This window comes from Mytilus californianus, unplaced genomic scaffold (genome assembly GCF_021869535.1).
Source record: "Mytilus californianus isolate M0D057914Y unplaced genomic scaffold, xbMytCali1.0.p SCAF_17, whole genome shotgun sequence".
Classification (NCBI taxonomy): domain Eukaryota; kingdom Metazoa; phylum Mollusca; class Bivalvia; order Mytilida; family Mytilidae; genus Mytilus; species Mytilus californianus.
The window spans coordinates 11,483,909-11,506,728 of record NW_026262659.1 but is presented as its reverse complement, the minus strand read 5'-3'; the positions used below and the strand labels follow the sequence as shown (position 1 = coordinate 11,506,728).

At 33.6% G+C, this 22,820-nt stretch overlaps 1 protein-coding gene and 1 long non-coding RNA gene across 2 annotated transcripts in view; both read right to left on the bottom strand.

The window, feature by feature from the left end:
* The window catches only part of LOC127726469 (phosphoribosylformylglycinamidine synthase-like), a 94,903-nt gene that overhangs the window by 35,493 nt on the left and 36,590 nt on the right, over window positions 1-22,820 (bottom strand). Inside the window, exons 8-10 of the mRNA XM_052233846.1 lie at window positions 13,673-13,801; window positions 12,714-12,974; window positions 10,716-10,946 (exon numbers count right to left, since the gene is read on the bottom strand). Of these exons, the coding sequence (XP_052089806.1) occupies window positions 10,716-10,946; window positions 12,714-12,974; window positions 13,673-13,801 (621 nt within the window). The remainder of the gene's footprint in view (window positions 1-10,715; window positions 10,947-12,713; window positions 12,975-13,672; window positions 13,802-22,820) is intronic.
* On the bottom strand, window positions 453-6,559 carry LOC127726422 (uncharacterized). Its single transcript, XR_007993534.1, has 3 exons — window positions 5,771-6,559; window positions 2,413-5,200; window positions 453-2,250 (listed from the first exon to the last, which is right to left on the bottom strand). It is a non-coding gene; the product is annotated as an uncharacterized LOC127726422 (long non-coding RNA).

Here is a 22,820-nt window from a genome sequence, read left to right as displayed (position 1 = left end):
AATCAAAATAATGGTAATTTATTGTCAACTTAACATGAAAGCAAATAATATTTCCAAGTTTGAGAGGTTTCTGTAAAAGATTATCAGAGGAACTGCATTCACAAGGTGTTGTTAGTTACAATACTTTTGAAATGGTCAGTTCAAAAAATCCCTTCAAAATGTTCAAATCTAAATGATCATTTAATATGTATAAAAGAAGATGTGGTATGATTGCCAATTCTCCACAAGAGACCAAATGACACATAAATTAACAACTATAGGTCACCGTACGGCCTTCAACAATGAGCAAAGCTCATACCGCATAGTCAAGATATAAAAGGCCTCGAAAACTACGCATGATGGCAAACCAGGTATGAGAACTTTCTGTTCAACTGATTCAGAGGCATTGTGTTCACTAGGTGTCATTGTTACTATACTGAAACAAATTGTGTACATCCAATTACTCCAGTAATCAAAGCACGAAAGCGCTGTAAAGGCAGTTAATTACAGGTTGTGTGTATTTTAAGTCTAGTTACATCATTATCTTGCATAGTACAGTGTACTTATCAGAGGTGGCTTTCAGTATTTAAGATTTAGAGTTCTCTAATGATATTGAATAAGTTTTATGAATGTCATATTCTGAGCACTATATGAAGGCGATTGTTCTCACTTGTTTATGAACTAGTGCATTATGTCCAGTTTGTACCTTTTTTATCTATGTTTATAGTCAAATTAGTTATCAAAGGTACCAGGATTATAATTTAATACGCCAGACGTGTGTTTCGTCTACATAAGACTCATCAGTGACGTTCAGATCAAAATAGTAACAAAGCCAAACGAGTACAAAGTTGAAGAGCATTGAGGACCCAAAATTCCAAAAAGTTGTGCCAAATACGGCTAAGGTAATCTATTCCTTGGATAAGAAAATCCTTAGTTTTTTCATTGGCAATCATAACACATCTCCTTATTTATATAATGATCTATATTCAACGACCTCAGGTACAAAAAAAATGTATGTAACTAAACTATGATGGGAAACCTTTGACTTCTTTCTTTATATAAACTTTTGATTTGGTACCATAGAACTATGTAGAGTAAATGTACATTGCAACATGTCAACTCTTTCAACTCTAAGCAAAATTATATTTCCAAGCATAAAGTAATTTATGAATGAAATAATATGAACACAACATTCAAGCTTGATTCAGCACTGAATTTGGATTGTAATTAAATATTTGACACAGCATAGGTTTCTGACACAGAATGAAAGTGGTCTAAGATACTTAAAAAAATTTAATTTACCTATTCAAACCATATCATTATTATTTGCTTTTATATATAAATCAGAAATAACCAATTTAAAATGGAAAATTTTTAAGAAAAAAAAGGAAAAAGAATCCCCCCCCCAAATTTTTTGAACCCCCTTATGATTCATCACCCCAAAACTCAATCCCAGCCTTCCCTTTGTGGTATGGTACCTTGCGGTACAATTTCAGAGAGATCCATACACTTGAACACATGTTATTGTCTGGAAACTAGAAAAATGCTTGTTTTTTTGCCCCTTTTTGGTCCCAAATACCTAAACGTTTAGGGCAATTACCCCCAAACTCAAACTCAGCTTTCCCTTTGTGATATTGAACCTTGTAGTACAATTTCATAAAGATCCATACACTTACACACAAGTTATTGCCATGAAACTAGAAAAATGCTTGTTTTTTGCCCCTTTTTGGCCCCTAATTCCTAAAATTTGGAGGCAATTACCCCCAAAATCAATCCCAGCATTCCCTTTGTGATATGGAACCATGTGATACAATGTCAGAGAGATCCATAGACTTACACACAAGTTAGTGTCATGAAACTAGAAAAATGCTTGTTTTTTGCCCCTTTTTGGCCCCTAATTCCTAAAATTTGGAGGCAATTACCCCCAAAATCAATCCCAGCATTCCTTGTGGTATGGTACCTTGCAGTACAATTTCAGAGAGATCCATACACTTGAACACAAGTTATTGTCTGGAAACTAGAAAAATGCTTATTTTTGGCCCCTTATTCCTAAACTTTTTGGGCAATTACCCCCAAACTCAATTCCAGCTTTCCCTTTGTGATATGGAACCTTGTAGTACAATTTCATAAAGATCCATACACTTACACACAAGTTATTGCCATGAAACTAGAAAAATGCTTGTTTTTTGCCCCTTTTAGGCCCCTAATTCCTAAAATTTGGAGGCAATTACCCCCAAATTCAATCCCAGCATTCCTTTTGTGATATGGAACCTTGTGATACAATGTCAGAGAGATCCATAGACTTGCACACAAGTTATTGTCATGAAACTAGAAAAATGCTTGTTTTTTGCCCCTTTTTGGCCCCTAATTCCTAAAATTTGGAGGCCATTACCCCCAAAAATCAATCCCAGCATTCCCTTTGTGATATGGAACCTTGTGGTACAATGTCAGAGAGATCCATACACTTACACACAAGTTATGTCTGGAAGTTACAAAAATGCTTATTTTTGGCCCCTTTTTGGCCCCTAATTCCTTAACTGTTGGTACCATAACCCCCAAAATCAATCCCCACTTTCCTTTTGTGGTATTGAACCTTATTTTAAAATTTCATTGAGATCCATTCACTTAAACTAAAGTTAGAATGCGAAAACTAATGTGTCTTCGGACGACGACGCCAACATCATACCAATATACGACCACAAAAATTTTTTTGCATTCGTATAAAAAGGAGTTCTTAATTAAGAAATAAACTGATTAGCTGAGCGCAGCTGGATACACCCACAGAGGTACTACCCTGAACAGCTGGGGCAAAAATGGACACAATATTCAAGCTTGATACAGGTCTGAATTTGGATTGTAATTAAATATTTGACATATTATAGTTTCTGAATAAATGTAGTCAATGAACTTGAAATCGGTTATATGAATTGAATTTATATTCAATTAAAGATTTCTTGCTGTTGTGCAATACACTGTGCTGTTGTGCAATACACTGTGCTGTTGTGCAATACTTAATAAATCTGTTGCCAGACTATAAACAAATAAAGTTCAATTTCTTCTCAATGTCATATTTGAAATTTATGAAAATCAATAGGGAGATTACATCAATAGCTATAAATAATTCACCAAAGTTTCATGTGATCTGCTTAAAGCATTTTTGAGTTGTTGTCCAAAAACTGGAAAATCCCCCCTTTTTTAATGAATAAAACCCCATAACTCAGAAATGTAAAATCTAAAATTTATAAAATTCTAAAGGGAGCTTACGGATTGATAATTTAGTCTTAGATGCAAGATTTTTTTATCAGTTGTTAGTGGCTTTGAACTAGCTGTCAGTAACTGCGAGTACTCTCAGATTTGTACTTAGTGTCTTTTTGTTGTTTGGATGTACAACTACCCGACCACGTCCACTTGTATTTGTATTTATCCATCTGATGAGTTTAGCCTCTTTCAACTGATTTTTATAGTTCTTTCTTATATTGTACTGTTACACCACTGTCCCAGGTTAGGGGGAGGGTTGGGATCCCGCTAACATGTTTAAGCCCGCCACATTCTGTATGTACATGTATGTGCATGTCCCAAGTCAGAAGCCTATAAAAGTGTAATTCAGTGGTTGTCGTTTGTTTATGTGTTGCATATTTGTTATATTTGTTCATTTTTTTACATAAAATAGGCCGTTAGTTTTCTTGTTTGAATTGTTTTACATTGTCATTTCTGGGCCTTTTAAAGCTGACTGTGCGGTATGGGCTTTGCTCATTGTTGAAGGCCGTACTGTGACCTATAGCTGTTAATTTCTGTGTCATTTGGTCTCTTGTGCATGTGTGGAGAGTTGTCTCATTGGCAATCATACCACATCTTCTTTTTTATATTTACATCAACAGATATAAAAAATTCACCAAAGTCAAGGTGAGACAACAAAACTTAGTTGTAAGATCTCTGAAATTTTTTACAGGTCACGAGTTTTTCTCATTGTTGGAGATTGTACGGTGACAGTAACACCTGTAACTGCTTAAACCCATTTCTTATGCACTTTAGTTTGATAAACTCACTGAATATCATACCACATCTCCTTATTTTTATATGCATTACAATTTACATGTGCATGTAATTGTAAATATATATATATCAGAACAAAATTCATTGCGTCACTTTTATTTATGCATCCTTTGGCACAATACAAGTTCTAAAATTACACAAAATAAAACAACTAAATGTTATTTCAGATGAAAGTTTTGTTTCAGTTCCATTCATAGGATTTATTAGAATTTTGTATGTTTTGCTAAGTCCAAATTACACAACATAAAACAACTAAATGTTATTTCAGATGAAAGTTTTGTTTCAGTTCCATTCATAGGATTTATTAGAATTTTGTATGTTTTGCCAAGTCCAATAATTCGCTCTATGTGACATAGAGACATAGTTGACTAAACCACCAGGTGTCGAACATTCAAGAATTTTCAGTGTTTCTGTTTTTATTTGATGAAAAGGTTGCCTGAGCTCTAGGAGCTTTAGGTTTTATCACGGGATATTCTGTGCTGTCAATAATAATCCAAGTCGTAGGAAACTTTAATTTGAAGTTGGATGGTGAAAAATACCTGACTCAACCACTAGATGGCCAAGTGTTAGCCTCACACCACTGTTTAGACATAAAAACAATCCATGTATACACAATATTCTTAACACTAGATTCAATCTAGAATCTAGACAGTTCAAAGTTGGTTGTATGATGCCTCAATTTCATCAAAGTCATAAAAAAACTGATTTTCAACTGACACCCTATCAATTTGAAAATATATGCATCTCAAACAATGTGCTGCTGGACCAAGTGTGGTCAAAACAAATAAAAATTTAGTATACAACTCTAAACCGGTATAAAAATGCATGGCTGTGTCACGTGTCTTCATTTCAAAATTCTCTGTTAAAAACATAGGCATTGATGGTGTTTGCGTAATTCCATCTGTGAAGCTCAACATTAGCTCGGCAGTTGGTGGTGGACAGTCATAAATCCTTTCTGCAGTATGAATGACTTCTTCAGGAAAACCAACTTTACAATCAAAACTTTCCTCTAGATTTCTACTACAATATTCATCAAGTTTAGTTCTTTTGTTTTCATAGGAAACTGCCCTGATTTTTCTTTTTGCGGACGATTCAGTTTCTTGCTTGGTCCAGGAAAATAGGCTGGGAATTGCAGTAGACTTAAGTCTCTGTATGGTGGGTTTGCGCCCTGAAAAAGGTTATAAAACATTAGTTTTTTTATAATTAAATGAACTTCCATTAGCAATGTATACTTTGTACTACCTGGCGAAATATTAACTAGATTTATTCATTACAATCTGGATAAAACTATGTTTGCCTGATTCAATGTATGTTATGTAAATCCAAAGTACAAACAATGAGAGACTTATGCAACAAACGTACATTGTTTGTACCTAAATAACTATAATATAGATGAGAGCATGTCATTGTTTTGTTCCTGTTAACATTGTCATTGATATTTTTCAAGAAAGTCTATGAGGCATAGCTTATGCATTCCTGTCATTACTACATTAGCATAATTACTGCTAAAATAATTCTCAGTATGATATACCTCTTGTAAGAAATCATTATAATTGTAGCAATCACCAAAAAATCTCAAACAGATCACATTGAATCGTAATCCAAAAAATTATGACGTCTTGAATTACCCACCCCCTTTTATTCTAAAACGATAATTGCGGTTGTAAACAGACTTTGGTTTATTCGCATGGCGATTACATATATAACTATATATTTCACAAAGAAAATAGAGTTTTACCATGAATAGTTTCCTGCACGTAGTCTTTTTCAGTAAAACGTGCCTTGCAAACAACAGCTGATTGAGATGGACTCCACGATATCATCGTGTTCTCGTCCAATCTGCGTATGGGCCATGGCGTTGATCCAACTTTTCCTTCTTTTTAAGTCATTTGGAAATGCATGTCCTCCTCTTAAATGACATCCAGGTACACAACAACAAGTACTTGGCATCATTAATTAAAAATATAACTGAAATAGTTGCACAGTGCAGAAACCGGAAGAAGAGGAACAGGATCCGCTACCACGGCGCCACCTATTCAGGAACGATAATTTGCTACTTTATATAACTGCGAAAATAACGTTAGACGGGTTCACGTGCATAAACAGAAATGCGCTTTAAATTGTATAATATAATTCATGTTCACATGGTTCAGTCGACCTTTAATTATTATATCAACGACTGAAATGATTTATAAACATCTAGATTGCAGATAACACTCGAAATTAACCCGAGCTCTTTCCACACGGAATTCAAATAATTCTAGTTTGTCAATCGGTTGACTGCTTATAATGCAAAATACTAATATATCAAAAGTTTTTAAAACTAACAAAACACAATGATCGTTTCTCTATTTCCCAATGTAAATGAAATGAAACAAAAAACATTTTATATCGCAATAAGAAGAGGAGAGAATTCAACATTTCCGGATCTACTTAGAGTTTAATGACCCCCCACGTAGATAAGTTGGATATCGCGGAAGGAAGGATTAACCCGGCAACTAGAAAGGCATTAAAGCACTGCCTTTAAAAACTGTTTAATCTAACTGACAATATAGCATGGTACATGAGAATATGATGACAAAATCCTACCAAGTATGGACGCTTTATGTTAAATAGTCACTGAGTACTGTTTCAGATGAATGGCCAGCCAGAAGGACAGAGAACATAACTATTCCCCCAGCTCTGAGACCTGCAGGGGAGAAAAATATAAAGATAGTTAAGACTACCATCCCCCCTTCAAAGAATACATAACAGCTTATCTAAATTCATGAGACAAAGTTGTCAAGTCACAACTGGAGATTTGAAAATTTTTCAGCTGGAGTTTAGGCCTCATAACTGGAGATTTTTTATCCACGTTTTCAGTGTTCATTTTGATAATATAGCTACAAATTTCCCTTTTTATTTTAGAAAAGAGTATTATTGTTAATGTATTCTCTTAACAAATAAAAGTAGAACTCAATTTTGCATTTAATATGGTACAAAATTACTTTGAACTCCTTTTGACTTACTGAAGAAAATGGTAAGTTTTACAGCATCTATTCATTAATCAGTTATAAAAACTTATTAAGTAAACAACAATACAATTTATGTGTACTGGGTAGATTTCACTGTCTTGTCACCTACATAAAAAGCTTTAATATTTCTATCTAAATTTTCTCTCATTTCTATCATTTTTCATCTTTTTTTTTATGTGTTCCACAATTTTTAAAGTTTGTTCCCATATTAAGGTACATACTTGTGAGTAAATAAATGTGTTATCCATTTCAATTTTAGCACTGAAAAGAAATATAGATTTCTCAAATAATTTTCAAAATATAATTTTTAATTTTTCCTCAGAAAGTTAAAATCATTTGTAACATGAATGGTAATTTTTCCTTTGCTCTTGGAGTGAGTTAACTTCTGTTATTTCAGAGGGGTGCTTTAACTGAATCAAAGAATGGGAGTAAAAAAAGTATAACAAAAATACCTAACTCCAAGGCAAATTCAAAAAGGGGAAGGCAAGTCCATAAAAATCAAATGCTATCAATCAATGGAACAAGAGAAAAACAACTGTCATATTCCTGACTTGTTAGAGGCATTTGATGAAAAAAATGGTGGATTAAAACTGGTTTTATAGCTAGCTAAACCTCTCACTTGTATGATAGTTGTTTATAGTTCCGTTATATTGGGAAAGTTGGGTGAGCAACCAAAACAGACATAAAAGGTTAATGTGACAATAATTGGGATCCAGCAGCCAAAACTGTGTAAACATATATAAACAGACATACAACACAACTGACTCAAAAATTCAAACAAAACACACAAATAAATCTAACAAAGACGCCAACATAAAAGGTATAGTAGATAGTAAATTTGACAATGAATGACTTCAACAAAAAAGTTTTTGTTGTTGATAGTACATACTGTATATAGCATACACTTTCTCCATAAAGTAAAATTTAGTAAATATAATTACAAACGTAAACAAAATAGAAGCAACACTGTTAAAATCCTTTGCGTCTAAATCGCACCTCAGGACCCACCAGGAATGCCCGAAGTTAAAAAGTAAAAAACCTGATGGTAGGATGCAAAAATACTGAGTCACGTCAAAATTCATACGATCAAAAGAAACATAATAGCACAAAAACAAATAAGGGAGAAACTAAAGTTAAAGTAAAAAGATACACAACTTTAGCACCTAGAATCTATAACTCAAGACCATCTTGTATTATTTATGAAGTAGCCACAGAATATTTATATCTTAGGTCTTGGCACTTTAGGACAAGACATTCTCTGACAAAACCCTTGCTCATTAATTTGTTGCTCAGACACTGAGGACTTTTTACAAAGTCTGAAGAGCAAATTAGACCAGTGTTTCAACTTCCATCTCCCAAGTTGTTAATGCATCGTCCGGCTTCAACTAGTAAACAATGAAAGAATGAAACAAAAAGTAAAATCAATGACCCGAATATATGTCACTGAATGATCAGTCATTTAATTTCCTCAACTTTTCAAAGGTCTTTCTATGTATATATAGCATGCTTTCCCCTTGAACATATGTGATCAACTTCTAAACCTACATATCGTGGGTTAGGGTAAATATAATAATCCAAGTTCTATGATTTACAGGTAAAATAAAGTTAACTTCATCAAGGCCACAAAATCCACGATATTAGAGATTGACATCAATCGTTACAAAAAATGGAGACTGACAAAACAAATTTTTAAAACCAAAAGATTTGAATTATTAACTGAAGGTAAAGGGGAGGGCTTAAAAAATTGGGAGATTTTGACTCCTGCAGGAAAAATCACGTCTGTATCTATTTGGAAATGAACGAATTTGAAGTTAAATAATTAATCTTACCAGTGTAAACATATTTTTGTATATTGTTTGGTAATAAATATTGCTAAAAAAATGTTTTGTTTTTGGGTAAATTTTAAAATTTGAATTCAGGATCAATAGGGCAAGTCAATACTTAGAAGTGGTCCTAATTATTAACACATTCAAAGTTCATAATCATTAGTTTTACTAAAGAGAAAAGAAACATCTTGCTTTGAATGAAATTTAAACAATAAATAGAGCTAATCCTTCAGAACAATACAGCTGTTATGCTCAACCGAGGTAATATTTTATGAATAACATTCTAAAAAATTTTTTTTTTCTTTGTCAATAAGGCCGTCTGAATTAAATTGACTTGAAATGTCAGTTTGTTTTTTATTTCTTGATTTGTATCTATAAGAAGATTTTCAACATTCCAGGAACATATATAAAATAGTCAGGTTTGACATTAGAAACAAAAAGTTTTATTTTCCCATCCTTCCCTAAAAGAGCATAAACGATTGAAAAGATCTTACTTTCAATTTCCAATTTGTGAATCATATTGCAACTTCAATTTGAAATTTAAAATTGAATTTGAAAGTCATGACTATAGAAAAATTTACTGGTACTTTTTGGTTGCATTTGCACAGATTTTTGAAAAATGCAGTACATGTACTTCATTTGGGCCAAAAACATTATCCTTTGAGCCATTTTTCAGGTAACATAAATAATGATTAAAGTTTCAATCTAAATTAAGTATGTAAATAAGTGCATACTAATTTCTCATACATACCTAAAAGTCACTCAGGTATAACATTGTACACATCTGAAGGTGTCAAGAATGACATAATTCAATCTGAGACAAACAGAATTAATAAGTCTGTATTTTTTCCATAACAACACATAGATTATCCAGTGTATTGAAGAATAGAGTAAAGTCTTAAAAGATGCAAACAAGAGGCTCCCTAGAGCCTGAATCGCCCAAATGGTAAAAAATATGCCACTTTGATATTTATTTTTTTCCTTCATTGCAATCGGTTATATAGTAATAAATGTAACCAAATTTCAAGGGCAATAACTCCTAATAGTGGACAATTGACAATTTCAGCCAAGTTTACTAATTTGTAGATCTTATTTTGCTGAACACTTTTGTTTAAAGTTTAATTCTTATATGCTAGGTGTGTTATCATCTACACGAGACATATCAGTGGCACTCTTATCAAAACAGTCGGGAAGGACAAATCAAACAGAAAGTTTAACACTGAAAACCAAAAATTCCAAAAAGTTGTGTCAAATTGGCTAAGGTTTAAATTTCATGTCAGTACAGAAGTGCTGACAACTGTTTTGATGATACACTTTGGGAGGAATAAATGACAGACAGTGGCATCAACCCAATGGTTGTAAAATAATATGAAACAAACCAGCTTATAATTAGGACTCCAGACCCGTATTTGTTCACATGTTACTCATCAGTGGCATTCAAATAAAAACATTTGGAAGGCCAAATCAAATACAAAGTTGAAGAGCACTAGAACTGAAATCCATCAAGAGTGCTCACTCTTAAATTTCTAATCTGCATTACTGATAATTACTGAATTTTATGTTTTATGTCTTCAAGATCAAGGTTTTATTACATGTATCACAAAGAAATAATATCATCAATGATCTATGAAAATGAGGTCAAGGTCAGATGAACCCTGCAAGAAAGATGTTTACCCTTTACAATCATTCCGTACACTAAATATAATTAACTTATAGTATCATTCTTAGGTATCATTCATGTGTTTCAGACAGACTAAAGGAGGGACAGAAGGACAGACAAAGCTAGTAAAACTGTATCTAGACCTGCTGAGGTTACTACAAGTTTGACTTTCTCTGCTCTTACCGTTTCCTCCAGCTCCCTGATCGTGTATGCTTGCAATAGGGTTCTTTTGTCTCATCTCTATACAGGCTCTAATCAAGCGATTCAATTTCTGTTCCATTTCTGAATCGCCCCTTTGGACTGCCCCAAAATCTAATTCCTCCTTGTTGTCCCCTTGAACTTGCACTGATGATGCAGCTCCCCCACCTACTCCTATCCTGTAGATTGGTCCCCCTAACTTCACTACTTCCATACCTGAAAAATAAGGAATGGTAATATTCAAACCTTTCTTAATATGGAATAATCAACATAATATCATTTTAACAAAGTTTGTTTGTCAACTGTGTTTTAGTACATAAGCTTAAATATAACAAAGGTGTGCAAAATTTCAGGATTTCAATTTTTGCATATTTTTTTTTTATAATTGAGGCAAAGTTTGATTCAACTAGGCAGGTGGTTGATGATGACGATGGATGGCTGCTTAATGTCCAGCAGCAAATTAATATGCATATTCAGGATGAGAACATGTCAATGTAATATGAATACTAACCCTGCTTTGTACTAGACCGACACGCTGAGCCGGATTTTATACGTGCTATTTCACAAGGTAACAGTCCGCAGGGAGACATGTCATCTTACATTATTCTGACTTCCAGCTGACCAGTCTTTAATCTTACTCCTTAATGCCATGTGCTTAGTGGAAAAGCAGCAAATACCAATTTTAAAGTCCTTGGTTTGACCCGGCCAGGGTTCCAAACCATGACCTCCCGCACTCAAGGCAAACACGCTACCAGGAGACCACCAAGACGTTGGCAGGTGGTTGAGAAGTCTATTTTTCAAATGGGTTTCAACCATGGATTAACAACAGAAAATGGTAATTGATCAGAAAATCTTACATAGCCCTTTTAAGCAAGGTTTAATGAAATCTATGATAACAATGTTTGCCCTATCCAGGAATAAGATTGATGAACTTTAAATGATAAAATCAAAACCAGTTAACACAGCTGATATTAACATCTGTGTGAAATTGACCTGATTGTATTTAGTAAATATCTAAGAAACGAATGCTTCAATCCAGAAATCCTGAAAAATGTCACATGCTCAGCAATAAGATGTGGAATGATTGCCAATAAGACAACTATCCACCAGTCACCAAATGACAAATATATAAGCAACTAAAGGTCACTATAGACCCTGGACAATGAGCAAAACCCATACCATATAGTTAAACTATAAAAGGCTCTAACATGACAAAATGACATGAGAAAAACATCAGTCAGATTTATGAATGAAACAAGGCATCATAAAATTTAGGTCAGAGAGACATACTTTCAGGATGTTAAACTCTCCTCAATGCATCCTTAAGCCAAGTTATATGATTGCAAGTCATTTGATATTTGATAAATTAAATCAAATATAAAACTTGGAAATTGAAAGAAGTCAATGAAGTGTAAAATATAGGTCAGAGTAACCTACTTTATGTGGGTAACTGTTATACTCTATCAGATGAATCCTTACATCTGAGATCTGAATGATCATTGTTGAAGGCCATAAGGCGACCTATATTTACCAACATCTACGTCCTTTGGTATCTGGTGGATATTTGTCTCAATGACAATCATACTCCATAACTACTACTCCTCGTTTATATAGGATGTAAAACTTAATCAATGTACAATAAATAATAGTTCAAAATGACCTGTGAAAGGCTGCTATAATCTGCAAGATGCATCCTTGTAGTTAAACCAATTCATATTGAGTAAATAAATATCTGAGATCTGATGTCAGGATGCAAAATGTAAATCAATCAGTGAGGTGTAGAATTGAAGTAAATGTGACCATCTTTTTATGGAAAGCTTCTGTACCCTTCGAAAAATTCATATTTTTTCAATAGTTCTAATGAAAAAAAACTTGTTAAAATTTTTTTTTTTTAAATCGTTATAAAACAAAACTCAAAACTGAAACTTGAAACAGATATTAAATGATAGTTTCATTATAAATTATTTTGATTTGATATCAAACCTTTCTGTGGTGTAGCCTTGGAAACATGACATCCTTCTAACTGACCTATCCCTCCACTAAACATAATAGGTTTGATGAACTCCCTTCTTTCACCATCTTCCAATGTCAAACCAAATGACCTTGCAAAGCCAGCCAGGACTGGTTCCCCAAACTTGTTTCCATAATCTGATGCCCCATTACTAGCCTCTATAGCTATATCTAAAGGTGAGGCAAAGTTTGATGGATAGATACTGGATGGGTCTTCCCATGGTAATGGATAACCTACAATTACATTTCATATACAGATTCTACAACTGTCAAGGTTATATTTTACTAAAAAAAATCTTAAATGGAATTTCTTAATTAGTTTTCTATTTTAAAGTTCATTTTCTTCCATGTGCCTTAAATGATATATGTGTTAGGATCTTTTTTTTCATATGATTTGTTAGAGATACAGGTCTTTTAAAACCCATTTCACTGTGTTACTAGATTCCTTCTTCAATTTAACACCATAGTTTTAGCAGCTTTCTGGAACCTTTACTTGGTATATTTTGGCTGCAAATCATGAGTCAGTTGTGTCATTCTGAATACTATATATCACTGATTGCCTGTACTCTTTTTTCACCTGCCGTCACTTGTACCAAAGTTGTAGTCAGCATTTTCAGCCACATATACAAACAATTGTTGTCTGTTACTCTCACCTGGTATAAGTAGGCTACCAATGCAATAGTCAGCAATTCCAGCCATGTATTTACTGGTCCCAAGTATACACAAATGGTATATGTTACCCTCACCTGGTATATGAAGGCTACCAATGCAATAGTCAGCAATCCCAGCCATGTATTTACTGGTCCCAAGTATACACAAATGGTATATGTTACCCTCACCTGGTATATGAAGGCTACCAATGCAATAGTCAGCAATTTCAGCCATGTAATTACTGGTCCCAAGTATACACAAATGTTAAATGTTACTCTCACCTGGTATATGTAGGCTACCAAAACTATAACCTGCAGTGCCAGCCACAACATGTGCTCCACGACCAGTGGCTTGTACATCCCTGATCCTACCACCAGTACCAGTTGTTGCTCCAGGAAATGGTGCCACACCTAAAAATATTAAAGTAATTTTCACCTTGCTTACTACAGGTCCTTTTTCTATGTAAAGAGCCAGTCATAACAATAATTTACATATTTCAAGCATTCTTGACAATAATTTACATATTTCAGACAGTCATGACAACATGTAACACATGTTAGGCAGCCATGACAACATTTTAGGCAGTCATGATCCAATTAAAAAAAAATAATAATAGATTATCTATGTTTTTTTTTAAAGTAGAGGGTGTTTGGGCAAGAGACCTGAGATGAGATTTAGCTGAGAAACATCATAGAGTTTGAAAGATAATGCACTGATTACCTGTTTTCCTAGGCAATGTTAATGATGTAGGCTCACGACATCATACATTCTCTTTCTACTCAACTGAAGAAATAAACCATACCACTCAAGTAGCGCGAGATGCCAAGTTATCAAACATGTTTTCTGTGCCCAGTAGTTGTCTTATGTTTTTATTGTTGTTGTATTTTGCTTGGAGATTATAGCAGGCAATTAATGAAAGTTGATTTCAATGCATATGCCATTAGTTTATATTCTGTTGTTATTATGCTGTATTTGTTTTATTCATGGCATAGGTATAGAGTAAACAAATAAAGCAGAAAGTTCCTTCGAAAATATTGTTAGAGGCTGTCTTGCAGTGGGGTGTGAGCATTTGCTAAAGAGAGGCGAAAGATACCACAGGTACATTCAAACTCATAAGTCGAAAACAAACTGACAACGCCATGGCTAAAAAAGACCAACAATAGTACACAAAACACTACATAGAAAACTAAAGACTGAGCAATACGAACCCCACCAAAAACTGGGGGTGATCTCAGGTGCTCCAGAAGGGTAAGCAGATCCTGCTCCACATGTGGCACCCGTCTATTGCTCATGTTAGTACAACCCAGTAATAAGTCTTCTTCGGTAGGTCGCATTCAGGAAAAGGGGACGGGATTGTAGTTCCGACATTAGGAACATATCCGCTATCATCTGTGAAACGGATATTCCATAACAGTCAACCAACTCGTGATGGCGTCCGTAAAACTTACGAAGGGATGATTTCAACTTCACCACTTGGAACCCTTGGTTTAATAGCTTCCTTGTGAGCAGCAACCCTCTATCAAGGAAATCATGATAGGAAATACAAGCCCTGGAATATCATATCAATTGGGAGATATATACTCCCTATGCAGGCGCTGCTGGAATGTTGCTACATAGAAATGGAAAGTTCACAATTGGGAAGCTGAAATCATTTCTTTTGTCTTAAAGTTTTGTTTTCAACCTACCCTCATTGTCAATTTCTAGATGGTAGTCAAGATATGAGACTGTATCCCTGATCTCAAGTTCGATGGGATAGATGCGTTCAACATAGTCACCAAATTTTGAATTATTTAGTGAGAGAACATCATCTATATAGCGGAAAGTAAAGTTAAAGGATACTGCTAACTTCTTTTCTTTCTTCCTAAGAAGTTCCTGTATGAAGTTAGCCTCATATGAATAAAGGAACTAGTCGGCAAAAAGAGGAGCACAGTTTGTTCCCATGGGAATGCCGATTGTTTGTTGAAAAAGACGTCCTCCAAATATGTTGTCAATCAAGAAATCAAGCATCTTGATAATGTCAGTTTCAGAGAATTTTTTGTTTGAATCAGAGTGATTTTTTACAAAGTAAAATTTATCCCTCCCTAAGACAAGATACTTGTTTCTCCAATTTTGTCACTATTTTCACATTTCCCAACCGATTGTGAAAAAATTGTTCTCCTCACTAGTGATAAATCTGTTCTCTGCAAATGATTGGTCGAAATTTAATTATGACGTTAAATTTTCTTGGTGTCTTCTGAATTCCCGATTGTGATGTCATGAAAAAAGGCGACCATGCCTGATGACGTCACATATAAAGAACACAACTTTCTGCAAATCTTTGAAAAGGAAGAAAAATAATTAGAGAAACAGATTCCACCACTATAACTCGTGTATTACGATATTTCTCCACTCTCAACAGTTAAAGTTTAATATTTAAAGAGCTCGGCAAGCCTCACGCTTTAAATATTAAAATTTAACTGTCTCAAGTGGAGAAATATCGTAACACACTTGTTGCAATGGTGGAATCTATATATCTACGTTGGCCATTCTTTTTTATGAAACAAAGCAGGACCAACTCTTTCAATTTGTCTTTTAGTTTGGAATGGGGAATACTTAAGTAAAGTGTAGAAAAGTCAAATGTTTTACAGCAGAATGCATTGAGTGTGTAGGTAAAGGTAATATCTTTGGCTAGCTTGCTTGTTAACTGAACCGTGAAGTCATTATTAGGTTAGGTAAACTACCCTCCTTTAAGAGTAGACTAGTCCGACCGATAACCAATCTATCTGTCTGTAGGACTATACTACTCCGAAAGGAGGGTAGTATACCTAACCTAATAATGACTTCACGGTTCAGCTAACAAGCAAGCTAACCAAAGATTCAACCTTTACCTACACATTCAATGCATTCTGCTGTAATACTATTGCAAGAGTCTTAGATTTTATGTGCTCTAAAAGATCTATGGAATTTTTTAGTATCCACATCTGATTCACGCCACCTCTAGAATAGGTAGTTTCACAATAACTTTGAAGCCCTTTGATTGTTGATAAAATTGATGTTAAAAATTTAGAAAGAGGTTTCATGGAGCACTTAAAGCTTATCCTGAACTAGAAAGGTCTTATCAAGGCAATTTAAAATGTTATATGGTTTAGGGGTGGGTATTTTAATCATAAATATGATAATTAACCAACAAGAGTGCACACACTGAAATGTCCACAAGTTATAATTGATCATGATTGAATTTATGTTGAAATTCTTTTTAAGATGAAAGTTTAACTGCAAGTATCACATAAATGTGCCAATAAAAATGATCCATGTCAATGAGGTCAATGTCAGATGAACCCCTGCAGTCTAACAAGGACACTTTAAAATCCTTCCATACACCAAATATAATTAACTTATTGCTTTAAGTATCTGCACACAAACCTGATCAAATTAACCCTGCCAAATAGACATGTACACCTAACAATCATTCCATACACCAAATATAGTTGACCTTTTGCTCATAGCATCTGAAATATGGACTCATGGAAACTCTACCTTGATCCCATATACCCAAAACATTTATCCTATTACTCATTAAATGTGAGAAATCAACATGAATAAAAAACTACTATTGCTGAACCATGAAAATGAGACATAAAACACTAAGCACCTATTTACAAGGTATAAAGTATACAGGCCTTCTACCTTCTGAAAATTAAACCTACATACTAATTGTTTGAGCACTCACAAACATGTTTGACCCCTGCCTTATTCTTTGTGTAGCTGTCCCAATTCAGGAACCTTTTATCTAGCAGTTGTAGGTAGTTGCAGTCTGCAATAATTGTTTCTCATATTATATGTTAAGCATAATAAATCAGGCCGTTTGTTTTCTATATTGATTTGTTTCACATTTTATCATGCAGGGTACTTTTTCTCACTGTACAGTCTAACAGTAAAGTCTTTTGCTCATTATCATGTCTGAAAGTTTCTATGTTCACACATATATATATCACTTGATCAAGACCATGTTCTTTTGCAATTTAGAGAATTTGGTGTTGATGGTAGACTGACAATATTTTCCAGTCTCAGTTGAGACAGAGTTTGACATGAAGTCACTTATCTCTTGACCAAAAGTTGACCTCTAAAACATTTTGTTTTTGTTTGGTTAATGTTGCTTGTCTTATTGATTAAAATGAAACATTGCACATGTACTTCATTCATAATTAACTGTCGACACAGAGATATGTTGCGCCTGTATGTAATTTTTATAGTATAATGCAAATGTTGAAATTAAAATGGCAGTAATACCATGTAAGCTATACAAAAGTCAATAGGCCACGACTGAGTGTGAGGGGCAGAATAATCTCACAGGAAATCAGATGTGCTAATACAACTGCATAACAAATATCATAGACCTGTCACTAGTGGTTCCCATAAACTGACCTAATCAAAAACTAATACATTGTTGAAGCCCCTGGCGCCACAGGACTCAGCATGTGTTTTTTCAACTTAATCAAGGCGAGACAAAAATTCTGGTTCAACCCATCATTTTTTATTTGCAAAAAGGCTGTACCAATAATAAATTTTTCTATTTAGGATTTTGTACCAATAACAAATTTTTATATTTAGGATTTTGCCCAAAAATTAGTCAGTACAAATAGACTTAAAAGTATATTTATTATTCCATAATATTGCTAATTTTTCTAATGTGCTCAAATTATGAATCTTGGAAATGTCATCTAAATGTCATAGATAGTTCAGTGGTCTTTGTTTTCAATAACAGTGATGACAAACTCAAATTCACTCTTGAATACCAGTCTGGTATTATCCTTAAAAAATAATTTCTACAGGGTTGTCCCTTATCTCTCTCCTTATATGTACAATGTATTAATATAAAAATAAGGAGATGTTGTATGATTGCCAATGAGACAACTATCCATTCAAGTTCAAATGACAGACATGAACCAAAGACAACCACTGAACTACAGGCTCCTGACTTGGGACAGGCACATAAAGAATGTGGCATGGTTAAACATGTTTGTGAACGCTCAACCCTCCTCTAACCTGGGACAGTGGTGTTACAGCACAACAACAACAACAACAACAACAATAACAACAATACTTTATTTTAAGAGGGTTACACAGTTAGCTATATAACTAATCTTCCCTGAGGCCCTCATCATAAAATTCAAACAAAATGCAGACATATACATTGCATACATTAGTATAAAAAGACAAGTATGATAAAAATGTTCAATACAATTTGATAAAATGTTAAGAAAAAATAAACGTGATGACATAATCAGTTTTCAATATTTTTTATACAGCTAGGTTGATTTCAATAAATGATCTGTTATTTTGTATTTGAAAGAATTAACATTTGTAATATTTCTTAACGGTATTGGCAAATTATTCCACAAGAATGGTCCAGAATACATAAAAGATTTTTTGAACAATTCTGTTTTTGGTTTAGGGAGTATGAGGTTTCCTTGAATAGCATTACTCAAGGAGTATGGATTTCTGTCTGAAACATAATGAAACTTGTTAATAAGATATGATGGTGCGTCATTTTTTAAGCACTTAAATGTCATCAAAAACTTGTGATATTTTATTCTCTGTTCAACTGTTATCCAGTTTAAGTGTTTGAATAAGGGCTCGGAAGGAGCGAAAGGTCTGTTTCTAATATTAATCTAGCAGCTCTCTTTTGTAATTTTAATATCCTTTTTAAACCCTCACTGCTACAACTACTGCACAAAATAAGAACAAACTATAACAAGAGTGCACACGCTGAAATGTCTCACCTACTATACTGACCATTGATTTTATGTTGATAGTCCTACATATAAAGTTTTATTAAAAGTATCACATTAACATTTATGATCCAAGAAAATGAGGTCAAAGTCAGATAACTCAAGCCGGAAATACATGTACACCTTTAATACAATCATTCAATACACAGAATATAGATGACCTATTGATTATAGTATAAAAGAAACAGACCAAACCATGGAAATTCTATATTGACCAATGAACCATGAAAATGAAGTCAAGGTCAGATGAACCCTGTCAGACAGACATGTACACCTTACAATCATTCCATGCATCAAATATAGTTGACCTATTGCTTATAGTATCTAAGAAACAAAGTTAACCAAGAAAATTGAACATTGACCAATGAACCATGAAAATGAGGTAAAGGTCAGATGATACCAGCCAGACATATACACCTTACAATCATTCCATACACCAAATATAGTTGACCTATTGCTTCAAGTTTAAGAAAAACAGACCAAAACACAAAAACTTAACATAAGCAATGAACCATGAAAATGAGGTCAAGGTCAAATAAAACCTGCCAGACTGACATGTATAGTAAAATATTTCAATACACCAAATATAGTTGACCTACTGCATACAGTATTAGAAAAACAGACCAAAACACAAAAACTGAACATTGAGCAATGAACCATGAAAATGAGGTCAAGGTCAAATAAAACCTGCCAGACTGACATGTACATCGTAAAATATTTCCATACACCGAATATAGTTAACCTACTGCATTCAGTATTAGAAAAACAGACCAAAACACAAAAACTAAACTATTACCACTGAACCATGAGAATGAGGTCAAGGTCAGATGACACCTGCCAGTTGGACATGTACACCTTACAATCATTACATACACCATATATAGTAGACCTATTGCTTATAGTACCTGAGATATGGACTTGACCACGAAAATTTAACCTTGTTCACTGATCCATGAAATGAGGTGGAGGTCAAGTGAAAACTGTCTGACAGGCATGAGGACCTTGCAAGTTACGCACATACCAAATATAAGTTATCCTATTACACATAATTTTAACTTTTTTTTCAAGTAGTCACTGAACCATGAAAATGAGGTCAAGGACAATGGACATACGACAGACGGAAACTTCATATTATAAGGCATCTATATACAAAGTATGAAGCATCCAGGTCTTTTACCTTCTGAAATATCAAGCTTTTAAGAAGTTAGTTAACACCGCCGCCGGATCACTATCCCTATGTCGAGCTTTCTGCGACAAAAGTCGCAGGCTCGACAAAAATCAGCTGAAAATGGCTTAACTCATCAGATCTATACAAAGCAGAAAAACACAGACCAGATGTGGCAGGGTATTTATACATCCCTAAGACACAAAGTACAGATCTGAGAATACTCACAGTAGCTGTTACTGACAGCTAGTTCAAAGCCAATAACAATTAATAAAAGAAATCACTATTCTTAGACTAATATATCAATCAGTACACATCCAACATCCAATGGATTTAGTGTAAAGACGTCATTAACAGATGTGTCCTTAGATAGAATACATATTTTGTGTATTGACAAAAGACCCCGACATCTCCTTTTATATTAAATTAAAATCTGGTTGAACCCACAAATTTCATTTGCAATAAGGCTTCACCAAGTGACAGTTGATAACCAATTTTTCTAATTAGGATTTTCCCAAAATTAGACAGTACAAGTAGAGATTTTTTTAATGTATCTTGATCTTTTGTAAATTTATTATTCCCTAATATTGTTTTATTTTTTCAGTGCTTATAGACTTAAAGATTTCTTTAATAAAGCTTGAACTTTAGTAAATTTATTATTCACCAATATTGCAAATTTTTTTCCTACTGTGCCTAAATTATTAATCTTTGATATGCCATTTAAATGTTAGATAATTCAGCAGTCATTGTTGTCAATAACAGTGATGACCGATTTCTCTAAATACCAGTCAGACATTATAACACAATTTTTTCAGGAATGTCTGTTACCTCTCTCCTGTATCATACATGTTTTGTATATACACTGTATTAGTGAGTTTTCATTAAGGTGGAATGGTAGTATTTCCTGGGCAATAGTGAAGGCCACTATAGTGCTTTGCAGCCTTTTATTATCAAGCAGTGAATACAAAATTCTCAAAAATTAATTTTCACCTGTATGTAAAATAATTTTATATTTGTGTCATCTTATTGTCATAGATAGTTCAGTGGTCATGGTTGTCAATTACAGTGATGACAATTTTCTTGAATACCAGTCTTACATTATCAGTCCACAGTTTTCCTCTGGGTTGTCTCTCTGACCTAATTTTGAATACATGTAACATGATTCATGTTTTGGTCTATAACATTGTAATGTTCAGTGACCACACAACCTGGGTCAAAACAAATTAAGTTCACATCATAATGAACATAGTTACTTAGTTGATGTGGCACAAATTCATGGTAAACTACCTTAATTTAAAACTTGAACCTGATATAGGATGGATGAACAGATGAATAAACACACCAACAGACAGAGGCATAGAAACCATGTACTCTGCTATTGTGGAAGGGAATAAAATGAATAAAACTTGTTAATATAATCACATTCTACATAATTTTTCTACTAGCTTGAAAAACAATTTAAATAGACTCAAATATTTTGTATTTGTACCTGCTGACAAAGCAGCCAACAAAGTTGTGGTTGTTTGATGTAGATCTATACTTAAATACTTATAAAACTGAGATCACAAATTAAGTATGTTCATACTTTCAAATTTCTACTGCAGAAAAGATCTAACATAAACAAAATTCAACATGACGGGGGATGAGCAGTAACTGAACACGACAATGTTCTCGCTATGTATTGTCTTCCTCAATTACACTAAGAGCTCTTATAAACTACTTTTTATATCTGTATCCATCAAATATTCAACTCCTCATGCTTGAATTCTTAAAACATGTGCCCTATCAACTGTTAAAGAACTTGGTATAAAATTTTGGGACAAAGCTTATGTTAATAGCGGTACCATCAATATAATAATTATAGCTAAAAGCATATTTATTCCTTGACTTTTATGAACTAAGAGCTTATGATGACTTTATAATGACACTAGGACACACAACATGATAGATATTCTAAAACAATATCTGCAGATATTTAGACAATAATGAAGTACTTCAAAAGTTAAACAAATGAAATTGAGAAACAAGGCACCAAAATAACACACAGAAAACAATAGATACATATAAACATGTTATTCCTTGCTTGATATTGTTTTTATAGATCTTGAATTTACTGATTGTTTCTGCTGTTTACAGTTGTATGTTGCTGAATTATTGTTATTAAATAACTTCCAACGTTGTTTTGTAAAATAAAGACAAACTATTAACTGTTTTTAACACTAGTTTTGTAATGTGATAGATGAAAAAATATACAACATATTATGATGGTGAATATTATATAAGCTTTTATTCTTCAAATTAAGATCCTTCCTCATACCTTTTGTAAATGCTATGTAGGAACTAAACAAACTGCTACTTCAAAAGGATAGGTGTTAAAACTGTAATCACTACTACTGTTATATGCTAATATTATGACGTTATAAAAAAAAATGTTTTCTTTGTAAAACCGTAGACACTACATTATAAGGCTGCCCTACTGCAAAGGAAAAGTGG